This window comes from Telmatherina bonti (genome assembly GCF_933228915.1).
Source record: "Telmatherina bonti genome assembly, chromosome: 12".
Lineage (NCBI taxonomy): Eukaryota > Metazoa > Chordata > Actinopteri > Atheriniformes > Telmatherinidae > Telmatherina > Telmatherina bonti.
The window spans coordinates 33438461-33454886 of NC_136610.1; the positions used below are offsets into that span (position 1 = coordinate 33438461).

The 16426-nt window shown below is 41.6% G+C and overlaps 1 protein-coding gene across 2 annotated transcripts in view; it reads right to left on the reverse strand.

Moving 5' to 3' along the window:
* LOC306763622 (rho guanine nucleotide exchange factor 9) overlaps window positions 1-16221 on the reverse strand; it is a 43803-nt gene extending 27582 nt beyond the window's left edge. For both annotated transcript variants that reach the window (XM_079250479.1, XM_079250480.1), the window contains exons 1-3: window positions 15949-16221; window positions 12911-13037; window positions 12705-12811 (exon numbers count right to left, since the gene is read on the reverse strand). In XM_079250479.1, coding sequence (XP_079106605.1) covers window positions 12705-12811; window positions 12911-13037; window positions 15949-16041 — 327 coding nt within the window. In that variant the 5' untranslated portion in view covers window positions 16042-16221. The remainder of the gene's footprint in view (window positions 1-12704; window positions 12812-12910; window positions 13038-15948) is intronic.
* Window positions 16222-16426: the final 205 nt, after the last annotated feature.

The window sequence follows — 16426 nt, forward strand, 5'->3', positions numbered from 1 at the left end:
AGGCACGGGAAGAGATGCATCATCCTCACCATCATCTCCGTCATCAGTCTGCACCGCGATTTCTCCCCCGCTAGTCAACACCTGCCGGTGTTTCGCCTTTTTCCCGTTTAAACCCACCGAGAATGAGGCCAAAAGATTCTCAAAGCAAACAAGAGAGAGTCTGAGCCCAGGCTGTTCGCAGCTGCTGAGCTGCCTTCCGGTGAGAGGGGGACAGGGGAGATGGGCTGCGAGCCTGAGAGGCGGTCCTGCAGTGATCAGAGCTCCGCTGCTGGAGTACCGGCTCCAGCCATCACCTACAGCCAGGGGAGGGGCATAGCCGGCCCCCTTTCTCCCAACACCGACCACTGAGACCAGAATCATAACCTCATTCATCTCTCACCCCATCTAAAAATATCACTGCTCTGGTGATTTATCATTTATCATTAGCAGCTGAGGGGGAGAAATGTAACCATAATGGGTGCATGTTCCCCAAAGTCATCATATTACTGGCATGATGTCAGCCTGAACGCCAATCTTATCTGTGCTCACACATTAATCAGAAAGTTCAGCTGACATGATGAGGAAAATTTACAGTATTGTCACCAGCTTGTCAGCATCACTAACAGAGGAGGAAACACAGAATCGCACAAATGCAGAGAGGCTCCTCACAACACACCACCATACTGTCATTAGTCTGATGAGCTTGTATAAGGTTTATATTTTTCAAAGATATTCTTCACACACTGGCCATGAAGTTGACTTTCCTATTCGTTGAATTTAGTTTATTATGTTTATTAATGTCACCTAAAGATATCTGGGATCAGCTCCAGCTCCCCTGCGATGCATGAAGATGAATGAAAGTTTAAAGGAAAAATGGAAATTAGGTGAAAATGAAAACACAAATGACTAAACCTCTTTTATAACAGACAAAAGTGAGATTTTCTTTCCATTCTGATGATGCAGCTTCATATTCTGTTTTTTTTTTTTTTTTTTTTTTGCCAGGAATCACGTCATTCCATAGTGAGGTGCAAGGTATACCCACTCATTTATGAGTCAGCCTTGAATACCCTTTCTACTAGCTCACCTCTGTGTGTGTTAATAGTTTTCAGCATTCTTGGTTGCATATAACTTTTGTTATGAAGACAGAGGCATGGCCTATCCATCTTACATTGATAAGAAGTTGCTGCCATCACTGGATGAGCTGGTTAGGATGATTTATCTGATTTAAAGCTGCAGAATTATCCGTCTCACAGCAGGTATCTCTGCTCCTTTTTGTTTTTACTGGTGCTCATGCATCTCAGCTGTCCTGTTTCCGGACAAAGCAGATAGCTGTTTGCCGTGAGTTTGGCTCTGTTGGAAGGCACTTCTTCCTCACTGAGTCTGCTGCTCGTGCATGACAGGGGATTGAATCCATTCAGTCATTTGTTTGGTTAATAGTCCAATTAAAGGTCACTGGGAAGTTGGAGTCCATCCCAGCAATCATCAGGTGATAGGGGTGTACATCCTGGACAGGTCACCAGTCCATCACAGTCTTCTGCATAAATGACTCTTTAAAGGTGGAGTATGTAAGATTTTCAATATTTTCAAAATAAATTAACTAAAAAAATAACTACAATCATAATTAGGTAGTTTTTTTTAAACATGTTGGTTCCAGTCTGTCCATATTTGATATGTTATTAAATTACAAGTTTAATTAATGACAAAGACGCTTCTTAAATGTTTGCCTACCAGTAAAAAAAAGTGCTTTTGGTCATTTGTCATTATTTAAACTTGTAATTTAATAACGCATCAAATATGGACAGACTGGCACCTACATGTTAAAAAAAACTATCTAATTATGATTTTAGTTATTTTACTAGTTAATTTTTTTTTTTTTTTTAAATATTGAAAATCTTACATATTCCACCTTTAACCAAAGCTGTTGGTCTTTTAATGTAAATAAAATCCATTATATAATGAACCAGAATACGATATTCAAAAGCAAATACTTGATCAGTTTTAACTAAAGTTTAGAGTTAGTGTTCAGTCTTTCTGAGTCCATTATCATATATAAAAAAAATAATCAACTATTTTTGATCAATTGCTGCTGAATCATTAAATGAATCAATGTACAAAGTTTCAAAAATTGATAGATCTTTCCCCATCGCTTTACATCTTCATGAACTGTTGCTCATTGCTTTATTATTTTTTGCCAATTAAATATTGAATTTAAATGATTAGCAAAATATTACAATATTATCCTTTTTATTTTAAATATATTTTATACATTTAATCATGTTAAATAACTTTAAGCAGGATTCCATTTAAAACTTCCAACAAAAAATGATCTGTTTTATAATTCTGTGATCATTGACCCAGAGGACATGATGACACACACTTTAATGAAAATATCAAGCCACTCATGCAACTGTAGATTCCTGCTCAGAGATTACATGCATTGCCTTCTGAGTGAGACTTTTTTAACACTCAGTGCCATCACGCACAAGCGCAGTTGTGGGCTGGTATCATATTTTTGCCACAGTGTGGCTGTTTGGGACATTCAAAGCATATTGATGAATGCTGGCAAAGTGGATTATGCCTTTGGGAGGGTGTTTTATAAAGTGTCTCTGGTGGTTTCAACACTGGTGTATGATTTACCAGTTGGAGAAGACAATCTTTGTGTGTTTTCCCCAAGTAGCAAGATAGGAACATTTCAGCGCTGTCTTTCAAACCTAAAAAAGGGTTTGGTGTCCACATTTTCCATGCAGGGCCCTCTAAGGCTCGGTGTTATGAGCGACAGGACAAGGTGGCCCGAGCTCTTACTAATGCTGCTGGCATGCACTTTCATTTTCAGAGCCGACCTCTCTGGTACTGTTTTAATCTGGTTCAGGTCTTACCTCACAGACAGAACTTTTTATTAACACTGATGACTCCAATTCCAGATGATCGCAGATGATGAACGGTATTCCCCAAAGATCAAAATTAAGACCAATTATCTGCAACATCTACATGCTGCCCCTTGGAGACATCATCACCAGACATATACCTCTCTATGTAAAACATGATATCATCTGAACTCCATAGTTATGCTGATGATACACAGCTTTATGTTGTCGTGTGTCTTAGTTACTCTTGTGTCATAGTTTGCTCTTGGCTGTGCTGGCTTCCAGGAGGCTCACTGCTCAGTCTGAAGTGCTGACTGAACACACCTTTAGCTTGTCTAACTCTGCTTAAGGACAGCCTCACTGTGCCTGTGGTGAATCAGGTTCCCACCAATCTGCCTCTTGTTCTTCACGAATGAACTTAGAACGCTGTCTTCTACACTCTGGTGCAAGCTTCCCACCCAGGATTCAGGAGCTGCTCCCTTTGCTGTTCTTCCCACCAGCTCTCAACAACCTGCCTGCTTGCACCGCCAACTTCCTGGACATTCCTTACCACAGCCGGAAACTCATTCTTAGACCCCCCCGTCTTCTACTGGACTCCCTCTGGATCACAGCAAGCTACCGACAGCCAAACTACCCTCCTCCTGCCAGTTTGTCCGTTTTTGGATCCACACTAACAATCTTGTCCTCCTCCAGAGAACTTCCTGGACCGGATTATATCAGACTCTTTAAATCTTCACTTCAGCAAAAAACTGTTCCTTCATTCACCAGACCTCCATGTAGGTCTGCTTTTGGCTTCAATACCCATGACAACCCATGTCTGGATTTTGTTTGCTTTGTCGTTTCATATTCATGTTTGAGTAATAAATTACTGTTAAAAATAAACAAAAATAACAAAAAAAAACTCACCACACCTATTGAATTGTGTTTTATATATTATTACACGGGCCTTACAATGGACTGGTGAGCTGTCCAGAGTAAGACTGCTGGGATAGGCTCCAACTTCCCCGCAACCCTTCAATGGATTAAGCGGTTTGAAAAATGAATGAATGAAAATGAATGAATGAATTTTATTACACGGATGGCAAAGAACATCAGGAATGTTTCCAGAGTGTGATTGTTCCTCTCCCATGCCAATGCAGAGACAATGGTCCATACTTTTATCACCTGTGGATAGATTATTATGATGTAATTCTTTCTGATTTGCCTAAAAAGACTATTAATCTGTTACAGATTCTTCAGAACTCCGTCGCTTTACACCACTTTTCAATCTCTACATTGGCTTCCTGTGTGCTTTTAATTGTTTTGAAAATACTTCTCTTTTAATACATTTTTAAGGCTCTTATGTATTCATCAGACTTGTGTTTAGTTTACAAGGCAGCGTCAGGTCACCGGGGCCTGGTCGCTCGTTTATTCCTGAGGCAGAGACTAAAACATACAGAGGGGCGTCATTTAGTTTTTATGATCCTCACCTATTAAACAGCCTTCCAGAGGACCTGAGGGGAGCTGGGGGGGGTGTTGATATTTTTGAAAGAAAGCTTAAGACTTACTTTTTACAGTTTTATTGAGCCCCTTTCTTGAATACACCTGGTATTTCATTTTATTTCAGCTTAACAGCTTTTATTTCAACTTCCAGTGTCGTATTTTCCCCGATGTGGTTGGGGAAGGTTCATTTCACGTACATGCGTTGATGTGTTTGTGTGGGTGTGTTTACAAATGTGCATATGTTGTGTATGAAGATTTTTCTGTTCATTATATTTTTAATGTAAAGCACTTTGCGTTCCATTTCTTTGCATGATCTATAAATACAGATTGATTGATTAATTGCTTTTCACAGTGGATACTTAAAGAGGAAACCGTAGTACACATGAGCACGTTCCAGGCTGCTGTAGATGTCCCTCTGATCAGAGTGTATTGGTATGAAGAGCGCACAAAACAATGATGAATTCTTCAAAGAGAATATGGAAGCTACAGTTTAGTTCCCACATGCCTGCAGCAACCACCACGCCGTCAAGCATCCAAAGTACACTCCTCACATTCACCTGAGAGCTTCAGAATGGATGAAAAGACCTCAGAAGAAGTTCAAAAGAACAACACCAAAGGAGCGCAATATATCAGTATTTTTAAATCCATAAATAATTTCCAGGCGCTTTCTGCACACACATGGTGATAAAAGTGATGGCTCCTGAAAGCCGGGCTTTCAGTGAGCAAAGAGCGCTCGGTGCATCACAGCTGAGATATGACAACCGTCCTCAAACATGCTTTTTTTTCCCCCTCATCTGTGCTTTTGTGTGCATGTGTGTGAGCAGATTACATAAGCCTGTCCTTCCTCTGTGGGCTCCCTCTCCAATCTCCCTGACATTTAGACAACAAAGGTCACATCTGAAAGTCTAAATCTGCACCGACACCAAATGCTAATACACTCATACATATCCAGAAGAGAGGGAGAGTATGTATAAATGGCAGAATTTCTCCCACTGACAGAGAGTTGTGTGTTAAACACGCCTTAAATCAAACTAACTGAAAGTAAACTCGATGCAGGACAACTACTGATCCATTATTGGGAGCGATATCATTAATATGAGGGTCTGTCCTTGCAGCTTTATGCTGTTTGAGAACCATAATCATTATTGTAACCCACCTAACATCGTTAAATTTGACCATTTGCATTACATAAGCAAACTTAATCTTTATTATTTTTGCTGCTGTAAATGTATATTATTGCAACCATTTCATGAAACTGTAAGACTCTCTCCCTTTACACGCCTTTGAATCCTGAACCTGCGCCACAGGAGCAGCTGTAAAGTCAGGATTTGCTTGTCCCATGAGAGAAGTGCTCGGTGCAAATTGAACACCATACTTCAGCAACGCTGTAGGGGAAAGAAAGTGGACAGCTAACAGAGGACATCTAACGCTCACCAGACCTCTGGCAGGCCTCAAAACCCTGCTAATCAACAATGTTACAGATAATTTCCTTAAAAAAGACTGACCTATTGCTCCTAAAATAGCATGATGTCACAGAAAACTAATTTATATCCCAGGAAAATCTCCTCTTGTGATATCAAGTAGTATCCGGGTCGGATGTTGGCAGGAAGTTATGGAAGCATTTGTTTGCTATCATTTTTTCCACACCGACAAACACAGCTTACCCTGAGACGAACGTGTTGCTGACCTGGTTTTTTACACGCCAGCTTTATTCCAGACGCATGTGAATAGATCAAACTCTCTCAAGTTCGAGTCATGAATTGTCTTATTGCTGTTTAAAATAAACTTTCTTAGAAACTGCTGGATCGTGAGAACATATAATGAATGGGGTGAATTCTGCAAGGCATCTGAATAAGTAAAAAGAGGGCACTGATCACTTTCAGATCTGAGCTCAGCTGTTTGATAGTCCAGAGTGCCAGTCTTCTCTCAGGTCAGACCTGAACCAACTGGCCTTCAGCTGAGCAGCAACATCGTTGGAAAATTCTTTTCCTGAACAAGACAACCAGTTTTTAGAGCTAGCAAATGAATCTGTTTGTGGTCAGTAGGTATTTGGCTAATGGGAGGCAAAGCCCACCACACCCATTTCCCCTCCAGTCTGCTCCAATTCTTTTCTTCTCCTCCCATCCCCACGGCAACCACACTTACTTCCTGCTTCCTCCCAGGCCTTCCAGGCCACAAAGCACCCTAAAAATAAACCGCTGGACTTTTCCTGAATGCAGTTTTGTCACCATTGTTCGCTCATCAGCTGTTTATTCGTTCAGCTTCGTTTGGCTTTTAGTGCAAAGTCAAGTCAGTGGGTCAGCACAGCGAGAGCGGAGAAGCACAGTAAGATAGATGAGATTGAGGAGGGAGGTCATGGGAAGCAGGCTGGAAAAATTGTGGTTAAATACTGTATAACACGAGCGATATTGCCACATTTCAAGACCAAATAGCTTCAATATTCCTTCTGGCTCATGTAGTCGCTATGGGGGCAGGAAAAAAAAGGAATTATTTTTTAATGAAAAAATCAGGGCGATATCTGCGTGTTCTGCAGCGTGTGGAACAAGATGAATCTACCCTGTGACTGTGTTCTTTTGTGTCAGCCCCTTGTGAGACTGCATAACTCAGCGGATGGCAAGAGATGCAGCTGATGAAGAGAGGAAGTCTTTGAATACACACAGCATGAACTTAGGGTATATAAAGTCTCTGGAGGAACAAAAAACATCTGAAGAGATGCTCGCAGAGGAGACACTGCATTAGAGGCAGGAGCTAATTTAAGACACCTCACTTGTTTTTCTACCCTTCTTTGATACAGACAACCATGATACTTTGTGCGGCTGGGGTATTAATGGCTGAAAGCACACGGCAGCAACAAACTCTTTCCTCCCTGTACCTGAATTAAACATCCAGCTGATTTTAGAAGCACTCATTCTAACATGCGAATCTTATCTAAATACTCATTTCCTAAGAAATTTTTACATTTCCTAAAATTACTGAACTAAACTATACAGTTTTACAAGCTTCAACAAGAAATCTGAATTAGAAAACAGGAATAAAAAGTCTGTTTCATAATAAAATCCAAAGACTGGTTATGTGAGACTACATCTGCAGTATGAGATATACACTCCCATGTTTTGTTCTGGGGTTTGGTTGGTTGCCTAAATCAGCTGTGCTTTATTACACTTGCACTGTGCTGGTTGTGAGCGTTACGAGCATGAGCGTGCTCGCTAGTGTCACTATTCATCAGAGCGCTGTCCGCCACCTGAGGCCCAGAACACTGGGAGGTATGGAGAGACTGGTGTCTTCCTCTTCTTCCGGAGGTTTCTGAGTCCACTTGCATGCAGTGTTTGTTTGTGTTGTGTCTCTTCAGGAAATGAAATACTCTCCATTTAGATTTTACTGTTATATATAGGGTGAGGCTCCTGAGACATCCTCTCCACGATGACGAGACCACATTACCAACTCCGACCAACTTCCACGTCCACTACTACAGATGTCAGAGATGCGCATCTCATTATGAATAGTTATAAAAGCTCCACCTGTCTGTTAGCAGACGGGTGTCATGAGTTCATATCAGCCACAAATAAAGCACAAAAACAGAAATGAAGTGAGACAGAGGTTCTGTGTTTTGCTCAGCACCTTAGGATTTGTTGATGGGTCAGCTCCTCCCATCAAAGACTTCACAGGGTCTATCTGATGTTGTGCCGTCCTTTATAAAATCACTAACAAGCTCCTTAAAATATATGAATGTTTACAAGCATGGAAGAAAACAGAAGCGCACACACACACACACACAGTGGGCTGCAGGAGGCAGGTGTTTTCACATGCCTGCAGGGAGAAACGAATGAAGGGAGGGTGGACAAGGTGAGGGAACATTAAAAAAAAAGAAAAGAAAAGGAAAGCAGTGGGATGGGAGGAAAGCTGATCTGAGAAGAGCAGAAAACAGGCGGATGTTGTGCTCTTAGGTCAGAAAGAAAGGGAGGTGCACGGAAAGAGCGAATGAGGAATATGTACAAAGAGCAAGGGGTTGCGTAATGCGCGTATGTGGTGGAGGGTTCTCTCTGATGCTGCATGTGGTGTAGCAGGGAGGTCAGAGGGAGAAAGTTAAGCTAAATAATGCACACAAGAAGTGGCAGCTGCCAGAAAAATCTAGCCCATCGTTCACAGAGGCCTGCAGGATACACCCTAACTAGCAGAAAACTGTACAGACACTTAGCTTCTGTCTCATTATTTCATGGCAGGGTAAAGGGACCAGAGATGGAGTTTTTCATTTTATTCAGACGGCAAAAGTTGAACAGAGTAGTTAGTGAGATCAGACAACTGTATAGAGTAGTACAAAAATAGAGTGCTTTAGTAACCCTCTCCAAGCCCCAGTTATTAATAAAAAAACAAACCTGTTGACCATCTGATGATTCACTGTCGGTACATTTGTTCTGAGCTCATAAAAGTGTTGAAAATGGCTGCATTACAGGACAGAGCGTGCTTACTAATCATCTCTCTACACAGAAAATTACTCAAACTGAGAGACAGATCGAGCTTGTCAATTCTTTCCAACTTTCTTAACAGAGGAGAGAATTTTTATTCTGCTTTTGCAGAAGAGAGATTCAGGAAGACGCGGCTAAGCTTCAAATTTTGGGCATTAAGTTTACAAGTGTTCTTCAGTCACGCTTAAATTAAATACTAGTTATTATTTATAATAAACCCAGCAATGAATATGTTTATTTACAACCCATATGTTTATTTGCAAGCTGTGTATCGTAGGTGTGGACTGGGCAGAAAATGTCCCAGGAATGTATTTCTGGACCACTTTCTATTTAAACAAGGTTTATGCTGGCAAGTCTGAGTCTTTGGAGAATGTTATTGCAAGTAAAAAAACAACACAAAATGAGCCATAAAAACACATTTTCAAAATTAGAATAGCCTGATCAGCACATCTCACGTAGCGTAATCACCTCTTGCACACCCCATCGTTTTCCACTAAAGGCTGTGGAGAGAGCTGTTGCTGTGTGTGTGGCGTGCAACTAGTCTGTAAAGTTTATACATGTTGCATGTGTGAAAGTGGAAACTATGTAAATGAATGCAGAATTTCCCAACAAGATTTGCAGTGAAACAAATTTGACCTGTTTGTGGTTTTAAATATATTGTTGATCGTTGTTTAGAGTCAAAAGAAAATCCAAAATTTTGGAAAAATAAATGAAAAACATAAAGATTCATCAATTATTTGAAGGAAATATTCATACTTCTGTGCAAGGAAAACTCAAGCACATTTCACTAAGCAGTTTCTCTAACCCAAAATCTACATTCCCATAAATAACCTGTCATTCATCCAACATATTAAAGAGTCTCGGGATACATAAAAAATACTACGTGTTGTAATATTACTGTTTAACTGTCCTACTGTGGCAGAAGAGGCATACTTTAAGTCATTGATGGAAAGAAAGATATACTGGCCCTGATGAGCTGCACAAAACACAAGTCTATGCATGCACAGTGCTGCATGATCTGACAAAATACACAGTATAAAAGGGAAAACTGGAAGCACCAGTGCCTCTCCAGAGGAGCAGTTCCAGGAAACATACAGGCAATCTGAAAAGTGAAAACGCCTTTTGTAGGAAGCAAAGGAATCTTTCTCTGCAGTTACATAAGAGAAAAAGGCCCCCAGCCTATCTTTCTCCCTACCTAGCACACACAGGATTACACTCCACACAAACGTAAGCACAGAGGCACATACACACTATCAACAACAACATGCAAAGAGAAAGCCATTCTTTGGAAGAATCAGCCCAGAGAAGCTCTGATTCAGCTCGGATTCAGTGAAGGGCATATTTATCAGAAGTCGCCACATACTCTGAAACAGCACTAGCTGTTGGCTTGTTGGCAGGTGAACAATGCTGAATGAACACTGATGAAGGATTCTAGGTCGTTTGTGGTTCATAGTGCAAACCGTGCATGCACATAGCTATTTCCAGAAAGACCCATTCCCATGGCTTCTCTAAAATAAAGCCCAGGGTGAAACGAGATGCAGTGTGTTAGACAGAGATATCACAGGCTGCAGCTATTCATTCCTCACCAAATAATGAAGTTGTCAATGCAATGACTCATACGTCCTGACAGATTCATTCAGAATGCACCATAAGGCCATGTGAAATGTGTGTATCAGACTGTTATTTAGCGGGTGTATCATCCAAACAGAATCCAGGTGTACGCTGTTAAATTAACTATTATAACACATCAGCTGCTGCTGCTGCTGCTGCGGCTGCTGAATGTGTGGAAGTATGTGCACCAGGAGCCCTTTTTGGTCATTGAGCTGCTGCATGCTGACTCATACAGTACATTCATATTAAATAGATACCATTGCATAATATGATTACAACCAGAAAAGTCCTAGGTTTGGTCCAAACTTAATCATATAAGATTTCTGTTGAAACTCTTAATCTGCATGACTCTCTTAATAAGATCCCCCCCCTCCGCCTCTTCTGAAAAGTTGACAGCAGAGCTTCAGGCACAGCATTAGTAACACATAGCATCATCTGCATAGGAACTAAAGACTGCTATTGCCGTAGTCTGCTGGGGTTAAAGCATGGGGCAGATGGATGAAGAGACAAAGGGAAAAACGGGGAAAGAGAGAGGAACTCTGTGCAGGACAGGAATGGAGAGATGAGAGGAGAGGAAAAGAAAGGGAGACCAGAGGAGAGGGACGGGGGGAAGAAATCCATTTAAATGAAAGGGAGAAAGGAGGCGTCAGCATTAGCAGTTAATCCACTGCAGTGAGAATGCTTTCTCTCTGCCTGAGGCCTCTAGGCTCCAGTCGTCATCAGAACAGGACGACTGTAACATACACTACGCTGGATCACAAACAGCAAATCCAACCATGACAGCCTTATGAGACAGAGGTTTTTTTTTTTACCCATATGCCATGTTATCTTGTAATGTTGCCATCCCACTGAGAGCAAATAAATACAATGTTTTTGCTGCTGATGCTGAATTATTTCATTTGACTTCACATAAATATTATTCTTATCTGATCTCAGTCTCAGCATTTGAACGTCCCTCGCCATTCACACATACACACAGGACATTTCCAGTGCTACGTGCCCATGTTCCCTACCTCAGGGGAGAGCCATGACAATGGGAGCATCTCTCTTCTTTTCTCTCCCACCCCTTTTTCTCTCTTTCACCCACACACTTTCTCGATTTAGCTCATGCCTAAAAAGGCTGCCTAAAGATAGAAGCAAGAAGCTGAACGGGAGCCAGCCAAGTGTCATAGCAACAACGTGTGGTGGTTCACAAATACCATTTGGATCGGCGAGAAAAAGTTCTAATCAAAGCTGAAGCGCAGCAGTCTCATTTCCTGAAGGATTTAGTTTGCTTAATTTCCCATCCAGAAAGCTTGCCAGCTATGAAAGCTACAGTGTGGGCTCGTAACTCTGCAAGCAGCATCACTGTTATGACAACAGGCTGCTTATTGTACATCATATATTTACAGCCTCACCGACTATAAATACTAGAGTTTGTATGCGAGTCTGCTGCAGAAAATGTGACCTGATTATACATTTCTTTGTGAAGCTGTGTACCGATACAGTTACAGATTCAACAGTTAATTATTTAGAAAATAAATAAAGAAAATACCTTTCGAATCCATTTAAACTATGTATGATTATGTTCTTCTGATTTTGAATGAAGTAAATATGCACATTTTTTTTAACAATGTTATTCACTTATAAGTAAGTATGAATGGTAAGTAATAATTTGCACTTGGAATAAATCTGCAAGAAAAGAATCCATGAAAAAATACTGAAACAGTGTGAGATATGTGCAGTCAGGTGCTGCAGATATAGAAGCTGGACACAACCCCAGAAATGTTCCCTATCCTGTCAGGGATATTTTAAAAAAAGCTTTGCATCTCCTTCCAACGGAGTCCCCCTGAGGCCACTTGCACATCAAAGAATCGACTCTGAAACGCCTGGTTTTACTTCCTGCGTACTACTACTCCAACATACTCTGCAGCTAATTTTACACAACTGAGAACGACACAGTCTGGTCGATGGCTACAAGAGCACAGCAGGTACTGTATGTAGATTTCATCTAATGTGACTTCTCTTTCTGCGCTGAAGGTCAATCTTCTTGCCTGCATATGCACTCATCAGATGGAACAACAAATCTGAAGTTTCAGCTGCTGGACTCAGGCTGAATTGTGACCCAAGAGGCATGGCATTAATCCACATGGCCACCTTCTTCATGGATCAGTTCCTTCATTATCAACAGCCACCCATGCCTTGCTAGTATCGCTGCCAGTATCAGTCATCTATCAGTTATAACTCCTACTCAGTTCTCTAACATGACATGCTCTTATATTTGCTGTAGTTATATGCTTGTGTTTGAGGGGAATGTTAGACTCACAACGTTGACCTGTAGTGGTTCTGAGCCAGGTCTTAACAACCGTCTCCTCCTGCAGCTCCCGGAGCCTCCAGACCGCAGACGCACCGACGATGACGACTGACCCATGGCTACTAGACAGGAACACACAGGCAATCAGCTGAACAATTTAAAAAACATACATTACCCCATAATTGACATATTTATGCAAAGAAGAACATAATTTATACCTGATTGAGGAAGGAGCAGTGCCAAGGCAGTGAGCATGCTGGGGGGGAGTGGCAAGGAGCGACACCGTTGTAGAGATGCCCTGTGCGGGGGCTCTAGCGGTGACACACCCGGAGGGCGAGACAAGGCCTAGAGGGCACTGAGTAGTTAGGACATCTCATATATTCCAGTTCCACACACACAGAGACTACTCTGCCCTTCACATGAAAAGAAGTCTTCCTTACTTCCTTGTCCCCTTTTCTTATTTTTTAGCTATTTCACATCCAGCAATTCTATTCTGGTGCACGGGCCGGTGTGCGTGGCCCGCAGCGAAACCTTGAGAGACTATACATCATGCCAACCAGGCGTTCTCTCAGGTTAAAATGAACTGACTCTGAGTTAGGGCAATGAGAGGTAAAGCTTATGGGAGCGATGAGGCAGAAAATTGGCCACAGAGAGAGACTGAATGTGAGGGAGGGGGGGAATGAGAAGCCACAAAGAAAGAAGGGGTGAGATGGAGGAAAAGAAAAATAGGGGGGAGTGAATGGAGGGAAGAGCAGCATCCAGAAATACGAGACTCTAAATGAGGCAGAGCATGCAGGCATTGTTGCAGCTAACAGTGAGTGGTATATAAATACTGGGTTAGTACTGGACTGCCCTTCAAAGTCTGGAGTGTGTGTTTGATTCATTATGGCCTGAGCCTATATTTATCAGTGGAGGCTACTAGTGAGACTTGGCCATCCTACTTTCATGTTTCCAAGCAGTAAGGTGAAGATATATTTGTGTTCTGAATGCATATATATATATATATATATATATATATATATATATATATATATATATATATATATATATATATATATATATATATATGTACATTTACTTGTGCCCCATGTGCCCATTTTTAGTAAATCTATTCATGAATGCTTGTGTTATTTGTTCAAGTCTTACTCTGTGGTGCAACTCCGTCGACTGCGTCTCTTTAGCAATGCTGCTCTCTATGACAGAGCAAGGCCTGGAGCGTGCAGCCATCCGTCTCTGCCCTGGAGAGAGTTGCATGGTGGGAGCAGGCCTGCGTCTCAGTCGGGACAGTGAGCCGACCTCACTATAATGGGTGTAGAGCTCTCGATCTGGATTGGGCCTCCACAGGTCCAGCACGGCCGAGGCCGGGCGAGGACGGGGTCGTAGCCGCTTGTGCGACACAGAGGTCTTCTCTGTGCTAGAGTGGGGAATGGCTGGACCCGGCTGTCTTAAACTGCAGCCTGTCTGGCTGGCAATCTGCTCACACAGCTGTGATTGGCAAAGATACTCAGCAGTTTGGCCCAGATAAAAGTGCAACAATGCATTAGTTGTGTAGGGAATTAGGAAGAATATCTCTGTAGATTTGGCAAAATATATCTCATATTTCTTTGTAACAGACTCTAGCAGCTAAAGCCCGTGCTCCTAATTGCAATGCATAAGTAGATAACTAAGTGGCAAGCCTGTTGGTACTTAAATTAAGCATAAGACACAGGCGGATTTAATTTTTAAACACTTGGTGGATTATAAAAGAGGATTATGAATGAGACCAATGTTAATTCTATAACTTATCTTGATGACAGGCCAAAACAAACTAGACTGAGTCAGAGGGAGAAACACAGCATCACTCAACCAAAGATTGTGTATGAGGACAAGGAGATATCACTCTGGAATACCACTGCACTATCTGAGCATTTCTGTCGTTTCATGACCTACAGGACAAAGTTAATAAAAAATATGACTAATACCGCTATACAGTGGTATGTTTGAATTGGACAACTTTACATTTACAAGGACTGCATTTTTTTCATTCCTGACTGGATGATCATTTTCTGTGGGTTTATCTAAATGTAGGTCCTCTCCCTTGTTGCTATTTATGGTGTCCAACAAGGGTAAACAGTAGAAATAGGTAAAAATGATAAACTTTACACCCAATTTAAGCGTCAAAAGCCTAAAAAGTATTTGTGTGACTATGCTGTCTGCTGGAAGAGTCCTCAAGCAATTTGTTATTTTATGTTTTCTTAATCTGCAAAATACATTTTAAGGTTAAAAACTAGATAACACTAAGTTAAGTCACCTTTTCTCTTCTTATGTGATACACACAGTGTGGTTTGTTTAACTTTAACGCCTCTTCTTAAAGTAAAGATGTGTTATGCTTGTTTTTCCCCTTCATTTCCACATATGATCCCTTTTCTTTTATTTCTTTGATCCTCTAAAAATATGAACCAACTGCAGAACCCTGATAAATTATTGTGGGACTAAAGATTAGCACCATTTCCAAAACAAATTCTCTGAAAGCCTTTACATAATAAAACCCCTGTGAAAGTGTGCTGAGTATTGAGTTGTCATATCTCATTTAGTCAAACGGAGCTGGGGCTAACATGTCCTGACTCGTTGGTATGACTAGGAGGGAGATGACTAATTCTTCCACTGGAGTGAGAAAGGGAAGGCTGCTGTCATGAGGCGCTGACATCACAGACCTACAGGGGCTGCCGCACTTACACACAGCTGCCTCTATGGGAAATCTAGGGTTTCCTTGCGGGCTGCAAAGGGCTGGCTAAGCAGGAAAGGACAAACTCTTACACTGTGGTGTTGTGTACTTTTGTAATTACTATTTCCTCTTTTGTCCAACAGATGGGGCAAAAGGACAACAACAGACTTGGTGTCCAAATCATGTCCTCACAAAGTGGTGCTTTGAAATCCACACCCACTGCCTATAACCGTACCAGGGAGAAATGAGTAACAGCTCTGGTACCACCTACATTCTAGTTTGCTGTTGATGACTTTTAAAGAAGCAAAAGAATTACCATGGTTAAAAGCAGATGCATAAATGATCTTTCGAGCACTTGAGCTGTAATTACATGACACATGCCTCTGGTAATGTTAATAATGTGGGAAAAGCCTGCGATGGAATGTTATGTCATAAATGTGCAACAGATTTTACATGGATATACTGTCCCCTTAAAAAGAAATGGAAAATGCATTTATTAACATCAATTAGCAGGAAATGAAAGCAGAATATCTGCTGTGCAAAGTAACGTACCTTAAATATTTCTTCTGTGGAATCTGATGGTGGAACACTATTGGTTGTGCTCTCTTTATCACCTTGTTGTGATTGGACAATCACTTCCTGCATCTGCCGGGAGTCAAGTGGATCACCCCTGGAATCCTGCACATTTCCTGTCTGTCCCTTTACCTTTCCCTCCTGATAGAGACAGTTCGGTTGATCCCTGTCAACCTCTGCTTCTATTTTTGCCTCTGCGTTTGGTCCTGAATGAGGAATATGGTTTTCTACAATGGCTGTGGATTTGTGGTTTGTCTCTCTGTCCAACGATGAATTGTGAAGGCCATTAACAGCTCGGGGTCCTGGACAAGCTCTGAAGGCCCTCAGGACAACATGAGGGGATCGTCCATCTGTCCCAGGTGCTTGAATCTCACTGTCAAAGCCATTAGAGTGCGAGGGTTTAGGGGTGAGTGGTAACGATGGGGCAAGCTCTGATTTTGGATGTCCGTCATTGTGG